The 20,412-nt window shown below is 41.9% G+C and overlaps 1 protein-coding gene and 1 pseudogene across 2 annotated transcripts in view; one reads left to right on the plus strand and one right to left on the minus strand.

Annotated features, from left to right (window-relative positions):
- ZZEF1 (zinc finger ZZ-type and EF-hand domain containing 1) overlaps window positions 1-20,412 on the plus strand; it is a 113,694-nt gene that overhangs the window by 20,908 nt on the left and 72,374 nt on the right. For both annotated transcript variants that reach the window (XM_059669038.1, XM_059669039.1), the window contains exons 4-11: window positions 1,384-1,555; window positions 2,476-2,675; window positions 5,203-5,413; window positions 6,188-6,304; window positions 7,395-7,573; window positions 9,385-9,483; window positions 14,296-14,387; window positions 16,965-17,113. In XM_059669038.1, coding sequence (XP_059525021.1) covers window positions 1,384-1,555; window positions 2,476-2,675; window positions 5,203-5,413; window positions 6,188-6,304; window positions 7,395-7,573; window positions 9,385-9,483; window positions 14,296-14,387; window positions 16,965-17,113 — 1,219 coding nt within the window. The remainder of the gene's footprint in view (window positions 1-1,383; window positions 1,556-2,475; window positions 2,676-5,202; window positions 5,414-6,187; window positions 6,305-7,394; window positions 7,574-9,384; window positions 9,484-14,295; window positions 14,388-16,964; window positions 17,114-20,412) is intronic.
- LOC132218471 (large ribosomal subunit protein P1-like) lies at window positions 601-894 on the minus strand (annotated as a pseudogene).

The raw sequence follows: 20,412 nt of genomic DNA on the forward strand, positions 1-20,412 counted from the left end.
CGGGGAGAGGTCAATGGGGAGAAAAGGAGACATATGTAATACTTTCAACAATAAATAATAAAAAAAAAGAAGAATATATGACAGATTCAGTTTTTTACTAACACTGATCTTGGGCAGTTACTTAACTCTTTGGGCCTTAGTTTCCTCATCTCCAAAATGGATTAATACATAAAACATGTATGGAAGAGTACCCAGCTCACAGTATACATTCAGTATATATCATCTATATGTATGTGTATATATACATTATATAATCTATGTGAAATAATGTAAATTGATAAGACTTATGACCCAGTAGAAAATAGATAAGGGTAGGACCAGCTCATACTCAGAAAAACAAATGTCCTACAAACAAGTAGCTTAAAAAGTTTCACTCATAATTAAAGAAATGTAAATTAAATTATAAAATACCATTTTCTTCTCTTGGCATGGTTTTGCAAATACATCACTGATTTAAGTATTGTGCTATAATGAGCTCATGGAGCAGTCCTTGGCCAATTTCTAATTTGTATGGGTTCTTTGGAAGGAGATTTTTAAGGAACTTTTTTTTTCTAGGGCCAAGTGCCAAGCATATTTCTATTAGATTTCCCCTCCCAGTGTTCAGCTTTTTATTGCACGTGTCACAAAAGAGTTGTAGTCAAAAAGACCAAAGCCCATGTCATCATCACACTCCTCATATTCTTCTTTCTTTGCCTCCACTTTCTTCTCCTCAGCTGAGGCAGCAGTGGTGGAGGAGCAGGACCCCCGCACTGCACATGAGGCTCCCAGTGTTGACATTGGTCAGAGCCTTTGCAAACAAGTCTGGTCAGAAAGGTTCAACATTTACATCGTCACCTCATCATGATGCAGGATGAGGGCAGACTAGAAGCCGGCGAGCTCTGACGGGGAGGCCATGGTGTGGGCAAGTGTTGGGCGAGCGCTGGATGAAGTGAGGGCCTCACCCCAACTTGGCCTTAACTCCCTTGGAAGGACCAAGCACATACTGGCAGCTGGGGAAAGGGGCTGGGTATTTTAAATGATTCCTTCTGCCCTAGCCAGTTTGGCTCAGTGGATAGGGCATCGGCCTGCGGACTAAAGGATCCCAAGTTAGATTCTGGCCAAGGGCACATGCCCAGGTTGCGGGCTCGATCCCCAGGAGGCAGCCGGTCAATGATTCTCTCTCATCATTGATGTTTCTATTTCTCTTCCTCTTCCTTCCTCTCTGAAATCAATAAGGATATGTATATGTATATGTATATGTATATGTATATGTATATGTATATGTATATGTATATATGTATATATGTATATACACACACACACATATATTTTAAATGATTCCTCCTTTCCCCCCCTGCCTTTGTGAAAGAGATGTCATATGATAAAATCTGGTTTTTCTTGCAGAAAGCCCTGGAGATCTAACTGGAAGCCCAGAGATGGATAAGCTCAAGTCAATAGCAAAGTGCTATGCTTATATAGAAACATCCTCCAACCCTACAGACATTGATAAGATGACAAATGGAGAAACATCATCTTACTGGCAGTCAGATGGCAGTGCCCGCTCACACTGGATTCGGTGGGTGGTATGATACCAATTTTTGAGTGAAAATTCAAGAAAATTACCTGCTTTCTTTCTCTTATCCCATCAGTGCATTAAAAAATTTTTTTAATTTTAAAATATTTTCTACTTAATTGCCTTGTGTTTTTCTTATTGTGATTATTTATGAAGGTGCTTTAAGAATCAAGTAAAAGCATCAGGTAATATGTAACTTGGTTCACATAGTCATAAACATAGATAATTTCTTCGCTTGATATTTTAAGGGAGAAAATAGCATTTGACTAATATTTTATGATTTCACTACTTTCTCAGGAAAATGGTATAATGGGCAAGTACTTTTCTTATATCAGATGTGATTTCACTTTTTAAGATTTTTTTTCTGAACATTAAAAACAATTAGTATCAACTGAGTTGGCTAGTTTAGAAGAGGAAGAGGGTAGTCAGGAATCCCATAGTGAAATTGATATTTCTAGAAGTTCTGAAGCTGCTATGTAAATTTTCATCTATCCCTTCAGAGAATAGGCTAATTTCAGTTGGTGGAAATATAAATAATTATCATGTCTTGTCATAGAGGGTACATATGATCTTTAGCCATCTAATGTGTAGATGAGGACATATGCTTAGTTCTTTGGACACAGTTTAGAATTTGCTTCTTGCCAAGTAAAAGGATTTTATCAGAATGTTTATATTGTATTTTCCTGCCTGTACTAATAGCTTAAAAGGGAATATAAGGTTAATCTTGAAGAGAAATGAATTTTAGAGATTTGGGAAAGCCATAAGAACTTTGAAACTAATAGCCAGCATTTCAAGTAAGTTGGTTTTAGGAAAATCAGTCTTTGGGAATTTCAAATATAAGGTCTTGGAGATGAGACTTGTGGAACCTGCCAATTCTTGACTTATGTAAACATTTGTTGTTTCTGTTCTCCATTTTTTTACAGTTTAAAAATGAAGCCAGATGTGGTACTTAGGCACCTATCCATTGCAGTGGCTGCCACTGACCAGAGCTACATGCCGCAGCAGGTGACAGTAGCAGTGGGAAGGAATGCCAGCGATCTTCAGGAAGTCCGTGACGTGCACATTCCCAGCAATGTCACTGGCTACGTGACACTGCTGGAAAATGCTAACATCAGTCAGCTCTGTGAGTGAACCAAGAAGCAACTTGCCCTTCTAACTAAGGGGATTGGGAAGGAGGAAGGAAGCACAGTGGGGCCTTGACTTACGAGTTTAATTTGTTCTGTGACGGAGCTCGTAACTCAAATTACTCGTATGTCAAATCAAAAAGTGAACGAGTGAGACACGTGATGCTGGGCTGATGTTGTGGCGTTCACTGTGACGTTCGCTGTGCCAACTAGCGGTGGGGTATCTGAAGCTGGCTCGTAACCCGAATTTTAGCTCACAACTCAAGGCCGAGAGACGGCTCGTATCTCAAAAAACTCGTTAGTCGGGACACTCGTAAGTCAAGGCCCCACTGTAATCTTTTTTAGCACAAAGACCTCTGAGGTGGCAAAGTTTTTAGTTTTTCTTTGAAGATTTGATATGCTTCTCATGATGCACAAGAAATGATTTCACCTGTTTAGTGTTTTTAAAAGTATAGAAAAGAGGTAAAACTGTTTTAATTTTTATTTATTTGAGAGAGAGGAGAGAGAGAAAAAGAGAAGGAGGAGAAGGGGGAGAGAGAGAGATTGGTTGCCTCCCATACTCTTCCCGATCGGGGAGTGAACCTGCAACCTAGGAATGTGCCCGGACTGGGAATCAAATCCACATCCTTTCCGTGTATGGCATGATGCTCTAACCCAGTGGTCGGCAAACTGCAGCTCGCGAGCCACATGCGGCTCTTTGGCCTCTTGAGTGTGGCTCTTCCTAAGCCTTAGGAGTACCCTAATTAAGTTAATAACAGTGTACCTACCTATATAGTTTAAGTTTAAAAAATTTGGCTCTCAAAAGAAATTTCAATCATTGTACTGTTGATATTTGGCTCTGTTGACTAATGAGTTTGCCAACCACTGCTCTAACCAACTGAGCCACCCAGCCAGGGCAGTAGAGCCTTATTTATTTATGTATTCACTATTTAAAAAATATATATTTTTTATTGATTTCAGAGAAGAAGGGAGAGGGAGAGGGAGAGAGAAAGAGAAACATCAATGATGATAGAGAATTATCAATCAGCTGCCTCCTGCATGCCCCCTACTGGGGATCGAGCCCACAACCCGGGCATGTGCCCTTGACCAGAATCGAACCTGGGACTCTTCAGCCCACCACCAATGCTCTATCCACTGAGCCAAACCAGCTAAGGCTAAAGCCTTTCTAAATTAAAAATATTTTATTCTTGTTTTCTTACTGAAAATTAGAAAAATATATTTAAACAAAAATTACTCAAAATCCCATTACCCAGGGATATTGTAACTGTGAATTCATTGGCGTGGATCCTTTCAGACCTTTTCTTGTATTTGTGTATGATGTGTGTATATGTACACACACATTTTAAAAAAAAAGGTTGTGTACATATATTTACATCTGTCTCTACATGTCTTTTAACAAAAATAGTGACATTCTGTACTTGCTCTTTTGTAATTTTTTAACATGTCATATCATATAGTCATGCATACCTTTAGTGTTGTACAAATATGCCTTAATTTTAACCTCCCCTCTTGTTCTTGGATATTTAGGTTGTTTCCATTTTTGTACTCTTAAAATCTTGCTTCACATATAGCATTTTGGAAATAATCACAATTCTGTGATTTCTTTCCAGGCAACTGGAATGCTTCATGTTTTGTCGCATTTCTTCTAAAGCTCTCCTGGGCCAAAAGAGGTGTTCTTACTTTGCCCGAAGGGACTGAGGCCTAGGGAGGCAGAGTCTTCTTTACCGCTAGGCAAAGTAGTTGCACTTGTGGAGTAGAAGCTTCCTGTCTTACACTGTGGTCGTCTTTTCCCTAAATTGTGTCCTTTTAACTCTGACCTTCTCTTCTCCAACCCAAATAAGCAATTTAATGACAGCTATTAAAAGTGGGTCATGCCTATGTCATTTATTTGGACCTGATTATTAAAAATAAATTCTTACAACTGCTATGACCTAGCTACTGCTTTATAACTAAATCCAAATTTCAGAACTCTAGAAAAAAATTCCATAAATTTTCTTACTATGTATTTCATCAGGATTTTTAAAATGCTGTTTGTGTTAATTTTTAGGACTCATAAATTCCAATGAAGCTTTGTGATTAAAAGATTTAAGCCCCCTTTAATTTTTTTTAGTCCTCACCTGAGGATGTTTTTATTGATTTTTAGAGAGAGGGGAAGGGAAAGAAACATCGATGTGAAAGATAAGTATCGATCAGTTGCCTCCTATATGCATCCTGACTGGGGATCAAACCCCCAACCTTTTTGGTGTACAGGACGATGCGCCAACCAACTGAGCAACCCAGCCAGGGCAGGCCATTCTTAATCTTATACATTATTCCTATGATTCCTTAGATTGGTCAATGCTTTTTTGACAAGTTTATTATATACTAGCTCATTGTATACATTATTTATTTCTGGCATCAAGGTGTAGCTTCAGAATTTTATATTTGAAATATGAATACTATTTTGCTGTTTTTTTAGTTGGGAGCCTAGCTTTGCTGAACCAAAGAGGCTAATCCAATACTAAATTTGTTGTTTGTACTTGACAGATGTTCAGATTAACATAAAGCGTTGTCTTAGTGATGGCTGTGACACTAGAATTCATGGTCTGAGGGCTGTTGGCTTTCAGAGAGTTAAGAAGTCTGGGGTCTCAGTGTCAGATGCCTCTGCAATATGGTATTGGTCCCTGCTGACATCTCTGGTGACGGCTTCCATGGAGACAAATCCAGCCTTTGTCCAGACAGTGCTGCGCAATACTCAGTAAGTTACTCTCTCTGCTTTCTGGTTACTTCAAGGTATAGTCGTTCTTCTCTAACCCATTAGGGACTGTCACTGAGCAACCGTTGATCATTGATCATGGAGACCTAGTCAGCAGCTCAGCCCCAGATGCCCTGTTGTTTCCTGTTGATGCCTGCAACTCCAGTCCTGTGAAGCAATCACACATGCCATTCCTATTATCCTTTGGGTAACAGTTGCTCACATTTATATAGCACTTTATGTTGATAAAGCACTTTCAGATGCTGTATAGTATGTCTATATTATGAAATGTATCTGTAAAAATTATCCCCATTTTATAGATAAGGATATTGTGATCTTCCCTGAGTACATGACCAGGCAGTGATGGATCAATTTGAATCTAGGTCTTTGGACTCCAGGTTCCAAGGGGGGCCCTTTTCACTAATGAATGAAATCTTTTCAAGACCACTATACTTTTTTATATTTAAATGTAGAGCACCTTTGAACATCTTCTTTTTAAAAACTGCTAGAGCAAAAAGACCCAGTAATAACATATAAGGCAAAACAACCAGCTTCAGGAGCAATGAAGTATTAGTATTGTATGTATAGAAAAACCTTTTTAACTCTTAGCACCATGATGACTGGGGAAAAAAGGGGATGTATGTTGTGTACCATGTTCTGTTTGTTTATAAGGGACTTATCGAGACAAGCTTTCTGATGATTTCTTTTTTGTCTGATACACTGTTAAATTTATTTTTTTGCCTGGGTTTGTCCTGATTTTACATTTTACCCTTCTAGGAAGGCACTGCAGCACATGCCTCCACTGTCCCTTTCACCGGGATCTACGGATGGCTCAACTTTCCTGTCTCCCAACGTTCTGGAGGAAGTGGACAGCTTCCTCATAAGGATAACTAGGTAAAGTCAAGGTTGCTGGGGTGGGATTTGTGGGAAATAGAAGGTATATATGCTTGTTAAATTTCTAAAAATGTATAAGATCTGCATTAAAAATGTTTCCTTTTTGGTATAAATTCCATTATCTGGCAGTATCACCTGACCTTAGGAATTGGGGGTAAGGAGGGAGTAGTCCTCTGATTCAGCTAGAACAGATGTCCCAGAGTACAAAGCACAAAACTTCTCAGTTCATGTACACCCCCAGCCGGTGGCCTTACTCAGAACTGCTTACTCTATACACAGATCTAAGAAGCCTAACTGTCTATAAAACTGGGGAAGGGCACCTTGATAGTGGGGATCACTTAGGGTAGGAACATTTAGCTCTGATATAGTGACATTACTATATTAGAAAAAAACCCAGGCCCTGGGCCATCTGGATAGTTTTTAAAGTTTCATGGTCATGTGTTTAAAAAGGCAGAATAAAATATTTTTTTGGTGCTTGAAGAAATAAACCCTTACCTCTCTTGCCAAGCCAAATAATTACCCAAGCCTTTGTTTTTAAAAATATGGTTTTATTGATTTCAGAGCAAGGAAGGGAGAGGGAGAGAGAGATAGAAACATCAATGATGAAAGGGAATCATTGATCAACTGCCTCCTGCATGCCCCACACTGGGGACTGAGCCTGCAACCTGGGCCTGTGTCCTGACCGGGAATCGAACCATGACCTCCAGGTTCATAGGTCAATGCTCAATTACTAAGCCACACCGTCTGGGCTACCCAAGCCTTCTTAATAGCAGAGGCTTATTGCAGTTGCTTATTTATGTTTGATTTATTTATTTTTGATTTGTAAAGTTTGACTTGTTAAAATTGATATTAGTATTATTTAATGTTTACAGATTAAGGTTACAGAAGTGAGGATGTAATTATCTGATTCTCTGGATTGGTTTAGTTTTTCTTTCGTTTATCTTAAGGATTTTGAAAAAGTATTTCTGGTAAACGTATTGGAAGCACATGGCAGGTTGACTTTACTTCAGGTGAAATTCACATGGGGTTTGAGCTTACTTGGATTTTCTCATGTTGTTAAGAAGTGAAGTGTTTTGCTCTTTGTTTATAGCTGCTGTTCTACCCCAGAGGTGGAGCTGACTCTCCTGGCTTTTGCACTAGCAAGAGGAAGTGTTGCTAAAGTGCTGAGCTCTCTGTGTACTGTCACAGACCACCTGGACACACACTATGATGCCTCGTCCCTCATCTCATCCATGGCATCAGTCAGGCAGAACCTACTCCTTAAATATGGTAAGGAGTGCCATAGGCTTGATGGACAAGTCATAAAACCATTGTCCATGTGGGAATTTCTGGCATATTCTTATCTTTTGGGGTAGTTTGTACACTGAGTTGTTGTAGATATACCACAATTCCTGGATGAATATACCTTCTTTCACTGGGGTTGGGAGGAAGAAGGGGGATGTTGGTTTATTGATGGCAGCATCAGCAGAAGAGGATCTGAGTGTCCACTAGGCTGTACTTCCAGGATGTACTGGCCTAATCACTCAGGCTTGGTAGCCATTTGGTCATAGCCATCTTTGGTGAAGTACAGGAGTGTCTCATTGTGTAGGCCAAGAGGATTGGGAAGTTGGAGTACCTCTCACCTGCAAGAGGGAGGGAACTAGCCCTGACACAATGCAAAGGATCCTTGTCTTAGAATGCATCCCTATGATAGCTGATTGGAGGGCATATATGGACATACGTGCATGCCTGCCACCGCTTTCCCCTCCTGGGCAATCCATCTTACACTTTCTATTTGCCCAGGATGGGGCCTCCTTATCCTTCTCAACAGGGAAGCCCATACAGCTACTCCCAAATGACTACAGTATCTGTCCACGAAGTACAGATTGGATCCCATAGTCTTCAGTAATAGAGGCATTATTATGATATATCCACTATGGTATTTGTACCTTTGCCTTAATAGCAGTTAATTTATTTTATGTTTAGTTTTTGAAGTCAGACAATTGATGTCTTATAAATTCAGGTCTTCTCCTAAATTTGGAAAGGTCATTTTTTGGAGGGGTGGGGGGCCTGTAGCAGTATGGCTGGATGGGAGGGATACATAGTGTCTGGAATATACTGCTTATATTCAGATAAGCAGTCATTTGGGCAGGGAGCACTGGATAGGGAGGACTACTGGGGGTGAGGGGGTGGGGAATGTTCGTTATTGGTAATGTTCTAATTCTGGATTGGGTTAGAGGTTCATGGGTATTCATTATATTATTAAAACAAAGGAAAAAAGGAAAGTTTTCAGATCATCATAGCAAATGTTGATTTTTTACAATTCTCAGAACTTGAAAAATTTGTCTGGAGATGTTTTAAACTAATAAGACTCAAACCACTAAGACATGATTTATATTTTTAAATGCAATAACAATAAAAATTAATTGTTGGCTCCAGAATAGTATTTTGGGAATGTTCCCACCTGCAAATATATTGAATCTATGGTATAAATCTCTATCTTAAAGTTTGCTTTGTTTCTGATTAGTGGCTATTCTAGAGAGCTCTTCTTAAACTCACTTAGGGGGATAAGCTGTATTTTGTCTTCTAGGAAAGCACAGAAGATGGTGTCAACTGTTGTCTAATATTACTTCTCTGTTTTAACTTTTATTTAAAAAAATATTTTTATTGATTTCATAGAGGAAGGAAGAGGGAGAAAGAGACAGAGACATCCATGATGAGAGAGAATCATGGATCGGCTGCCTCCCGCAAGTCCCCCACTGGGGATCGAGCCCACAACCCGGGCATGTGCCCTTGACTGGAATCGAACCTGGGACCTTTCAGTTCGCAGGCTGACGCTCTATCCACTGAGCCAAACCGGCTAGGGCTGTTTTAACTTTTAAATGGGTAAATTTTTAGTCAGCAATCTGGGTGGCCACAGGTACTCCCTTTCCCCTGGTGGGGATTCAGGCCATTCAGCGGCCTGTGGTGGCCTTCAGTATGCCCGTTAGTCTCCTGCATATGTCCCCTTTCTAGGGGACATATTTAAAAAATATATTTTAAATAGCTTTCATTTCTTCATAGCGCTGGCTTAATGCACTCTCTCTCTTCCCTGTGACCAGGTAAGCCCCTCCAGTTGACTTTGCAGGCCTGTGATGTCAAAGGAAAAGAAGAGAAGTCGGGACCTGAAAACCTCCTTGTTGAACCATGGACGAGGGATGGTGAGTGGTGGATCTGTTTCCAGTGAATGAAAAGAACCACAGTGAGCTCACTAGACAGCTTTGTGAAATCACACGCTGGACTGAGATTTTCAGGATACGCAGTCACCACATCACGTTGCTCTTCAGATTGACAGTGGTCCCAGAACCATTGGTGTGGTTTCTTTACTGCAGCACTGTAATCTGCTAGGTGTCAGTCACCTGTAAACAAAGTATTTGAGAGCCTTTGGAAAGCAAGGACTCTTTCTCTTGGAATACAAAAAGTTACCTTTTCAAAGTTCAGATTGTTTATTATGTTATCTTAAAGTTTAAGAAACTCAGTGGATCAGTAGCACTATAGAGCTGAAAACATAATTTAAGAAGAGGGTATTTTCAGTCTGGCCAGTCTGGCATTTGATGTGTGGGAAGCAAGCCTCACTCCTTCCCTAGTGTCGGCATGATAATCACTGATGTTCTCTTCAATGTTGCGGTAGCTCTTTTCCTCATCCAGCGGGGTGTTTGTGAGTCTCTTCCTCGTTCATCTTGTTGGCCAGCCAGTTAGTCTCCTGCATATGTCCCCTTTCTAGTCATTTTTCTGCTTTGATTATTGCTAATTCAGTAAAGGAAGTGGAATGTTCTAGCAATTGTGAAAAATTGAAAGGAATTGGCCTTAACTGCTTTGAATTTGGTTGCTTTCCTCACAGCAACACAGATCTCACACATTCTCTATGTCCCTTCTTCTCTGTTCGGTTTCCTGTATTCATTCTTTTTTTTTTTTTTTAAACATATTTTTTATTGATTTTTTACAGAGAGGAAGGGAGAGAAGAGAGATAGAGAGTTAGAAACATCGATGAGAGAGAAACATCGATCAGCTGCCTCCTGCACATCTCCCACTGTGGATGTGCCCGCAACCCTGGTACATGCCCTTGACCGGAATCGAACCCGGGACCTTTCAGTCCGCAGGCCGACACTCTATCCACTGAGCCAAACCGGTTTCGGCTGTATTCATTCTTTTTAAAAAAATATTTTTATTGATTCTAGATAGAAAGGGAGAGGGATAGAGAGATAGAAACATCAATGATGAGACAGAATCATTGATCAGCCGCCTCCTGCATGCCTCACACTGGGGATCGAGCCCACAACCCAGGCATGTTGCCCTGACCGGGAATTGAACCGTGACCTCCTGGTTTATAGGTCGATGCTCAATCACTGACCCATGCTGGCCGGGCCTGTATCCATTCTTAGTACCAATGAAGTAAAGACCTCTGGGAAAACGTGCTTTTCCCCGTTACACCTCCTCTACTTGGTAGTCTTCTTAAGCAATAGACTCTTGCAGTAGACAGTCTTCCTTCCTGAGCAGCTCAACCTCTGCAAAGACATTTTCCTCACTGCATCCATTTCCTGTGATGCTGAAGGCCAGCACAGGCCGCTGAATGACCTGAATCCAAAGTAGGGTTGGGAGGAGGCCATGGCAGCTCTTTTCCTTTCCCCCTCTATCCTCCCCCATCCAGGAAAGGCAAGACCAGACCACTCTGCCAAAGGCTCTTTGCATAGTCTGTGGGTTTAAACAGATTTATAATGACATTTATTCATTGTATTATAGAGAGTACTCTCATTGTCTTAAAAATCAGTATGTGCATTTTTAACACTATTCTAAGTTTGCAAGAACCACGTTTTTTTCTGTAGCTATCAGAAGCGTTTGCCAGCACTATGCCTGGTCTGATTTGAATACCTTGTTATTCTCCCTGTGTCCTATCCATGTACCTCTTCTCCCTGGGATGGATGGGTTTTGTGAACTAGTAGTAGTTTGTGGATTTATTATTTTTGTTGTGTGTGTGGGATGTGAATGGTATGGGGAGGAGACTCAGTTTCTCCTGGCCGCTTGCTCAACAGCCATCACTATCTGGGCCTTGTAACTCCAGTAGGTTTTGGTCTTGCTGTACTACAAAAGCTGAGCCTGAGGACACAGGTGGGACAGGGGAAAGTCCTCTCAGCCAGAACTGCTAGGTTTTGAGGAGTGATGGGTTTCTTCCTCTTAGAGGGGGGAAAGCCCTTTTCATGGGACACTGTAAACACCCCAGCTGCGAGAACTATCAGGTCTGGACTAGTGCCACTTGCTGCACAGAGTGCCTGAGGACCCAACATTGGCACTTAGAGGGCTGACTTTCCCGGGAGCCAACGTCACAGTCTGGTATTTTAAAGGAATGCAGGGTGCTGCCAATATAACTGAAGGGGGATAAAATGGATACATATGTAATACCCTTTGTAATACTTTAAGCAATAAAAAAAAAAATAAAAAAAAATATATAACTGAAGGGGTAGATTTATTAAATTCTTTAAATCTGTGATTGGTTATTTTCCCCCTTGGCATTTTAAGATCATAAATTGAGTAAGGGTGCATGGTTTCAAAACAAATGTTGCCTTAAAATATCACAATTACACACATGAGCTGTGTTTTGTTTTGTTTTTTACCAATGAAAGGAAGCAGAAAGGTTTCATTTTACCTCCCTCCTTCTCTCCCTTTCTTCCTTCCTTCCTTCTTGTGCTTACATGTGTATTTGGTGGCAGTGTTATTTAAAAAGAGCCTGATTGCCCAGCCGATGTGGCTCAGTGGTTGAGCGTCGACCTATGAACCAGGAGGTCACAGTTCAATTCCCATTCAGGGCACATGCCCAGGTTGTGGCTCAATCCCCAGTAGGGGGTGTGCAGGAGGCAGTCAGTCAGTGGTTCTCTCTCATCAATGATGTTTCTATCTCTCCCTCCTTCTCTGAAATTAATAAAAATATATATATATTTTAAAAAATAGATAAAAAGAGTCTAATTCTTTTGACTTAAAGTATTGCTTTGGCTACTTTGAGACTAAAAGTGCTGACTAATCAGTTAATTTGTAGGCAGTATTTCAGCCTTTACAATAGATTTGATAAGATAGAGGCATCCAGACCCCTGGGAAAGTGAGAGTTCAATAATTGATGTAGTTTTTAGTATTAATTGCTTAGTGGAATTTGTGTGATTTTTCTGACTATATGGTTTCTTAAAATTGTTTTTAGAATTACTATTTGATAGAACTAGATTATATGATAGCTACTCTCTATGAATTAGTTAAGATTTCTTTGGATTTAAATTTCTTGGTGTTGGTGACAAATTTTGCGTATTGTCTTACGGAAATTTGACTTCACAAATTTTTGTTTTATTGAACTCAATATAATGAAGTAAGCATGAAACTGGTTTAGTGTTTTCCTCTTGCTAAGGCAGAATGGTCTAGAGCAGTGGTCAGCAAACTCATTAGTCAACAGAGCCAAATATCAACAGTACGATAGAAGTTTCTTTTGAGAGCCAAATTTTTTAAACTTAAACTATATAGGTAGGTACATTGTTATTAACTTAATTAGGGTACTCCTAAGGCTTAGGAAGAGCCACACTCAAGGGGCCAAAGAGCCGCATGTGGCTTGCGAACCTCAGTTTGCCGACCACGGGTCTGGAGCAATTCATAGTCCCAGGAAGAATGGTTGGTTAGTGCTGACTTTAGCAGATGCATTTACAGAGGTTTGAAAGAGGAAGGCAGCCTTGGGTGTAGCAGCAGGCAGTTTTGTGAATTATTAAAGGACTAGAGGCCCGTTGCATGAAGATTTGCACAATAGGCCTTCCTTCCCCTGGCTGCCAGCACCAGTTTTCCTCCGGCATCTGGGACCCAGGCCTTTGGTCCAGCTGCTGTGGCTGCAGCAAGGCTTGGCTTCTCTGCTGTGACCGCAGCAGCGAGGCTTGGCTTCTCCTCTCCGGCTACAGCAGCGAGGCTTGGCTTCTCTGGTTGGGCTGCAGCAAGGTTTGGCTTCTCCACTCTGGCTGCAATGGAGAAGCTAAGCCTCTTCAGTCTTCAGTCATCTTCAGTCTTCGCTCTGTGCCTGCATATGCAAATTAACCACCATCTTTGTTGGGTTAATTTGCATACTCATCCTGATTGGCTGGTGGGCGTAATGGAGTGACACCAATTCGCATGTTTCTCTTTTATTAGTGTAGATAATTAACAACAAAAAGGGTAAACTGTGATCTCATACAACTATAAATTGAACACATCAAACATTTTATGTGTGTCATTAATGAGGGAACCAGTAAGATGTTACAAAAAGTTCAAAGATTTCATAAAATACACATAGACCAGTAGGAATGCTGACAGGAATCTACAAATACATACAACAATGGTCACTACTCATAAGGAATACTTAGCTGCATTTCCATAGAACCCAGGTTTTATTTTTGTAGACAGGAGTCATTTGCGTTACTGTCATTAGTCTACAATTTACAGAATGTAAAATAGCCTGAGACCATGAAAGGTGGAGATAACACAATGTGCTACACAGAACATTTAGGAATCTTTTTTTCCCCATTTTAAAGTCTTTCACAACAGAGTCTTCTAAAAGCTATCTAATCCCTCTTTCAGCCTCTAAGCCTGCTTACCTTTGTCAGGCAAGTCAAACATCAGTCATTGTTTTAGGAATGGCTCAGAAAGATGATTGATTGTCCAGTCTTTTGTCTTTTTGAATGAAAGTCACAGTTTTTATAAACTTTTTTATTTCTGGATAATCTCAGAGCAGGGCTACCAATAAGATTGAGCCAATTGTACCCTGAGGAAGTTGTGCCTGGCCAGTGGTCTGATACCTAGGGGTTTGTCAGTGGGGTTGAATCTGTCCTGAGAGGAAATCTTTTCCTAATTTCCATGAAATTCCAAGATGAACTAGTTATCCCCTGCCTCAAAAGACATGGTTTGTTTTTGTTGATCTTAGTTCTTAGGGTTATAAATAAGTGTCAGTCATCCTAATTTTAGTTTTTCTTTTTTTGCAGGTTTTCTCACAGAGACTGGAAAAACCAGAGCAAGTACTATTTTTTCTACAGCAACTGAATCTGCCCTCCAAGTTACACAGATCAGAATTATGGTAACTCTTCTGTTACCTTCTTTAAGCAATATTACTACCGTTTTTAAAAATAGGGTTACAGTTCAGAGGTCCATGTCATTGTTTTTCATTGAACATTGAATGATTTTTATGTAGCAGAGGGCAGGGACACAAAGGTGAATAGATTCTTAAGCTTGTGAATGGTGTGAATATAGGATTGAGAAAGGTAAGGAATCATTTCTTAGGATACAGCTTTCCAACTTTTCCAGGACTTAATGTATTTGATTTCTCCTTTCTTTCATTTGGGGCATGTTTCTTTGTCTCCCCATTTTGGCTGCCCCTCTGTATTTGTTTCTATGTATTAGGTAGATCTGTTATGTCTCCTCGTCTTGGTAGGGTGGCCTTATGTAGTAGGTGTCCTGTGGGGCCCAGTGGAAGTGTCCTTGATCACCTGAGTTAGGTGCTCTAGGAATGTCCCTTGTGTGGATTATGTGAGCCCTCCTGTTGTAGTTGAGTCTTGATTGCTATTGGTCTGTCTGTGGGTGGGGTTGACCCTCAGGCTGGCTGACTATAAGGATTGATCACAACCACAGTGTATGAACTGCTGTGCAGGGGCTGACACCACAAAGTGAAATTGGTCCCAGAAAGGTCTGGTGTCTGCTGAGATGTCCCATTGAGTGTGCCACTTGTGGAGCTAATTGGGTCATGCTCTGATGTGGTCTGAAGCTGCCACTGGGTTTGTTGGTTCTGGGTGTGCCTCTTGGGAGGGACTCTTGTGCAGGTCAATGTCAGACTCTGTAACTGGCCCTGAGCTACCCATTAGGAGCTACAAAAGGTTCTATGTTTTGGTGGTTGCCTCTGCTGGGCCTGGGTGTGTGGGGGAGGGACCAAGGCATGTACTGAGGCCAGCTTCTCTCAGTGTGTTGAGTCTGGGGCAGGTCAGCAAAAGGCCCATGCACCCTGAGACCTGGCTCCCACCTGCCAGGTGCCTGTTAGGCTCAGCCATTGAAAGAGCCTCTGGTGGTACACAAGTTCCATGAGGCAGCTTCAAGTCCCCAGGCAGATTCAGACTTGGCACCAGTGCTGGGTCTTCAGCCACTCAACAGAAGTCTCAGAGCACCAAGGCCAGCCACTCTCTGCTGGGGGCTGTGGACCTCTGTAGTGAGGCAAGGTCTCTGGGAGCCTTCAGGTGAGGCCAGTAGAGTGCCTCAGGGTAAAACAGATTTAAGATTTGGCCATGTGGAGGGAGGTCTCTGCAGGAACAGTGACACTGGGTTAGGGTATTTGGGGGAATAAATGGCCTTTGCCCTAGAACCACACTACTCAGTCTTTTTTTTTTCTTTTTTAAAATATATATTTATTTATTTCAGAGAGAAATGGAGAGAGAAAATCATTGATCGGCTGCCTCCTGCACACCCCCCACTGGGGATCGAACCCGCAACCCTGGCATGTGCCCTTGGCCAGAATCGAACCTGGGACTCTTCAGTCCACAGGCCGATGCTCTATCCACTGAGCCAAGCCGGCTTGGGCAGTCTTTTCCTGTGCATCTCTGACACCCCCTGAAAGACTGCAGCGGGCCCAGGCTACCTGCAGCTAGCTAATTCCTCAGCAGTGTAGGAGCTTGGCAGGGTGGGGCCACAGGGAGGTGGGAGATTGGGACTAGTAGATCTCCCATGAGGGGTGTGGCAGTGTTCAAGCTGGGGGAGGGGAGAAATGGCCCCAGAGTCACAGGTCTCAGTCTTTCTCTATGTGTCTCTGACCTGAGTCTTCCCAGACCTCCTCAGGAGCCTTCCAAGGAAGACTGCAGTGGGCCCAGGCTTCCCACAACTAGCTGATTCCTTGGCAGGGCGTGAGCTTGGCAGGGCAGGGCCACAGGGAGTTGGGAAGGTGGGGCTAGTAGATCTCCCTAGGAAAGATGGTGTCTGTGCGCAGTGTGGGAGAAGGACTCAGCACAGAGACAATGGCGGCTGTCCCTCTAGCCCTCTCCCCAAAGCCATACAACTCAATATCTCCCTGAATAACTCCTGTTTGCTCTGAGCAGTCATCCTTTCACTGGATGAGTACCCGAGAATGAAATTTTGTACTCTGGCCCTGTAAGAGGGGCCCTGGGTTTCTAGCAGACTCCCTGCTGATTTTCATATCCAGTTGTTATGGAGCTCCTCTTCCTGGCTCTGTACTCTGCGCTGGGGAGCACAGCTTGGGGTTGAGATCCCTTGCTCCTCAGGGGAGATCTTGGCAGCTGAGATATTCCTCCGGATTCTTAACTGCCATGTGTGGGTGCAGGGCCAATCCTTTTTGAATCTCTGTCCTTCCTACCAGTTGCAATGTAGCATTTTCTCTGTGTCCTTAGTTATAAGACTTCTGTTCAGTTAGTCCTCAGTTGGTTATTCAGGTTGATTGTTTTATATTTTAGTTGTAATTCCAATTTGTTTCTGGGAGGAGGTAACTTTCACTTACTCTGCCGCCATCTTGGATCTCCTAGGACTTAATGTATTTGAAAGATCATTTTGTTGGTTTGATTTTGTTTGAAGCTATTTGAATTTAACCATGTTACTTGGAAAGAAACCAGCCACAGAACTTTGCCTTTCTGCTGTACTTTATCTAGATCTCTGTTTCCAGGTTCGACGTGGCGGCATTGGTGCCCAGTGTGGGTTGATATTTGCCTATAACTCATCTTCCGATAAATTTCATGCAGAAGAACACTTCAAAAGGTTTGAAAAATATGATAAATGGAAACTTAAGGAATTCAGGCAATTTGTAAAAAGCAGGTAAGGAACAGAATAAAAATCTAATAAGATTGTATACATTCTCTTATTGGTGAAATATGTTTTCTTGTCCTTATAGAAAATGTGCCACTAACCCACCCTTAGTGATCATGAGCTTTCATTGCTTCTAATAGCATGTGAAGATGTGTATTTTCATTTGTTCACAGACTCTCAGGTTGGTCCCCAGGCACACACATTTTCCAGATGTCTGGGTAATAGTACACACCTGAATTGTGGCCGCCTGAGCTCTTCAGTCTTATTTAGCTACTTGGAAATTTACCCATACCCCAACCTCCCTCCTTCTAGTCATGCTTTTATTGAAAATATTTATTAAGCACCTACTATGTGCTAGGCCTGTTGCTAGGCACTGAAGATACTATAATCAGCAAATTGACAGTTGCTGCTCTGTGGAGCTTCCTGTTTAGCTCAGAAGCAGACGATAAAACTGGTAGTATCACAATACTATGAATACTTGGTAGGAGAAGGTAGAGTGTTCTGGGAGCACACAGCAGAGCACCTGACCTGGTTAGGGAAGGCTTCCTGGAGGAAATGTTTATGTTAAGAACTAAAGGATGAGTTACAGTTAATTAGCCACTTGAAGAAGTGGAAGGAGAATGTCCTGAGCAAAGATAAGAGCATATTTGAGAACTCAGAAGTGAGGTATGGAATATTCAAGGACCGGCAGGCCCCATATTGCTGAAGTGCACTGTGAGGTGGAGGATGGTCAGCGATGAACCTGGAGAGCTAGGAAGAGGCCAGGTCATTAAAGGTCTTTTTCCCTCTGTTTCAGGGTTTGGACTTTATCCTTAAAGCAGTGGGAGGGGTGGGTGGGGCAGGGAGTGGGTAGCGTGTGCTGTTGAGGGAATCTAAGAACTAGATCAGGTGTGTGTTTTAGAAGTACACACCTGCAGTGTGGATTGGAGGAGAGCAAGCATGGAAGCAGGATGAAATGGAAGAGGCTGTCCCTGTCACCAGAAGGCCAGAGGTGTGGGTGATCTCAACTAGAGCAGCAAGAGCAGCAATGGAGAGATGTGGACTGGTTTAAGAGACAACTAGAAGTTAGAGGCAATAGGACCTGTTGAGGTACTGAATGTAGAGCAGGAGGGGGAAGAAAGCTTAGGCATCAATGAGTTCTAGGGTCTTGGCTTGGGAAGATGGGAGCATTGGTAGAATCTTTCTATGAAAGAGAAAATACCTCGGGGAAAATAGGTTTGTGAGGGAAGATGGTGTGCTTAGTTTTGGTCCTTTTGAATTTGACATTTTAGGAAGCCTTTGATATATTTGATAGCTAGCTGGATAAATAGGTTAGGAGCCTGGAAGAGACATTTGTGCTGAAAGTACAAATATGATAGACATTTAAATGATAACTTTAAACGAATTAGAAGAGGTCATTCTGGAAGTGTATGGGGGCTAGGAAGAGAAGCAACCTTCGGTCAACATGCTGAGACCCACCAGCATTTAAGGGGCAACAGAGGGAAGGAGACGAGAAAAACAGCCGGACAAGCAGGAAAGCTAAGCATGTGTTATCATGAAGCCAGGTTGAGAGAAGTAGGGAGTGGGCAATGGTGCGGAATGTTACCCAGGAAACAGTAAGATCAAGTCTAGGAGTGGACCTATTGAATGTAATTGCAGAGGTCATTGAGCAGTGTTGCCCCCTTGTTACTAGTTGCAAGTTCAAAATCATGAAGCTGAACCCCAGGCTTGCTGTTTTTGCTACTATATATCACAGATAATGGGGTGCTGGAGTTAACAGAAGCCTTTAACTATCATCCAGTACTGTATTACTAAGCTTTAATGTACAGATGAATCACCAAGAATGATGTGAAAATGTGGATTTTGAATCAGTAGTTCTGAGTGGGGCCCGATACTTTTATTTCTGACAAGCTCCCAGGTGACTCTGATGCTCCCATCCACAGACCACTTTCTGAATAGCAAGAATCTGGAAAAACTCCCTCTCTTTGCTGTATTTCCTTTGGTAGCATCCCTAAGAATGGTCATTCAGCCTCTAGAATACTCCTTTTTTTTAAAAAATGTATTTTATTGATTTTTCACAGAAAGGAAGGGAGAGGGACAGAGAGTTAGAAACATCAATGAGAGAGAAACATCGATTAGCTGCCTCCTGCACACCCTCCACTGGGGATCGAGCCCGCAACCAAGGCACATGTCCTTGACCAGAATCGAACCTGGGACCCTTCAGTCCACAGGCCGACGCTCCATCCACTGAGCCAAACCGGTTAGGGCAAAATACTCCTTTAAAATATATATATATATTTTATTGATTTTTTACAGAGAGGAAGGGAGAGGGATAGAGAGTTAGAAACATCGATGAGAGAGAAACATTGATCAGCTGCCTCCTGCATACCCCCCACTGGGGATGTGCCTGCAACCAAGGTACATGCCCTTGACTGGAATCGAACCAGGGACCCTTGAGTCTGCAGGCCGACATTCTATCCACTGAGCCAAACCAGTCAGGGCAATATTTTTATTGATTTCAGAGAGAAAGGGGGAGAGAGAGAGAGAGAGAGAGAGAGAAAGAGAGAGAGAGAGAGAGAGAGAGAGAGAGAAACATCAATGATGAGAGAAAATCATTGATCGTCTGCCTCCTGCATGCCCCCTACTGGGGATCAGGCCTGCAACCCAGGCATGTACCCTTGACGGGAATCAAACCTGTGACCTTTCAGTCCACAGGTTGATGCTCTACCCACTGAGCCAAACCAGCTAGGGCAGAATACTCTTAATGATAGAGAATTCACTACACTACAGTAATTAAAATATGTCCAGTTGAAATCTACTTTTATAATTTCAACTCAGTGGTCTTAATTCTGCCCTCTTAATAAAAATGATCAAATTTTCCTCACTCCTAAAATCTCCCTATATGTCTCTTTTTTTCAAAGATATTTCTCTTTTAGAATAGTAATTAGAGATTATAGTTGTTTTTTAAGTAGCCATGTCTCACTCTTGGGACATATTAAACTAGGTCTTTTTTCCTTAACCTGCTTGTCAAACAAGATCTTTGACTTCTTATATAGGATGACTTATTTTAACCTCAATATAGGTCTGTTTGCTACTCCCTTGCTGATTTTACCTCTGGGTTCAGCCTGAACTACTTTGGAATCCTGATTTGGTTGGCCTACATAGTATCAGTGCCTTTCCAGTTTGGAAGTCAAAACTTTAATGTACATACATCTATCTTTTTGCTTTTTTATTTTTCTCTGTCCAGACAATGGTCAGTCAGCTCAAGGACCATCTGTTTGGTTGCTGTGTACACTTAACTACTAATACTTAGCTTGCTTCTCTCCACC

Source organism: Myotis daubentonii, chromosome 16, assembly GCF_963259705.1.
Source record: "Myotis daubentonii chromosome 16, mMyoDau2.1, whole genome shotgun sequence".
Lineage (NCBI taxonomy): Eukaryota > Metazoa > Chordata > Mammalia > Chiroptera > Vespertilionidae > Myotis > Myotis daubentonii.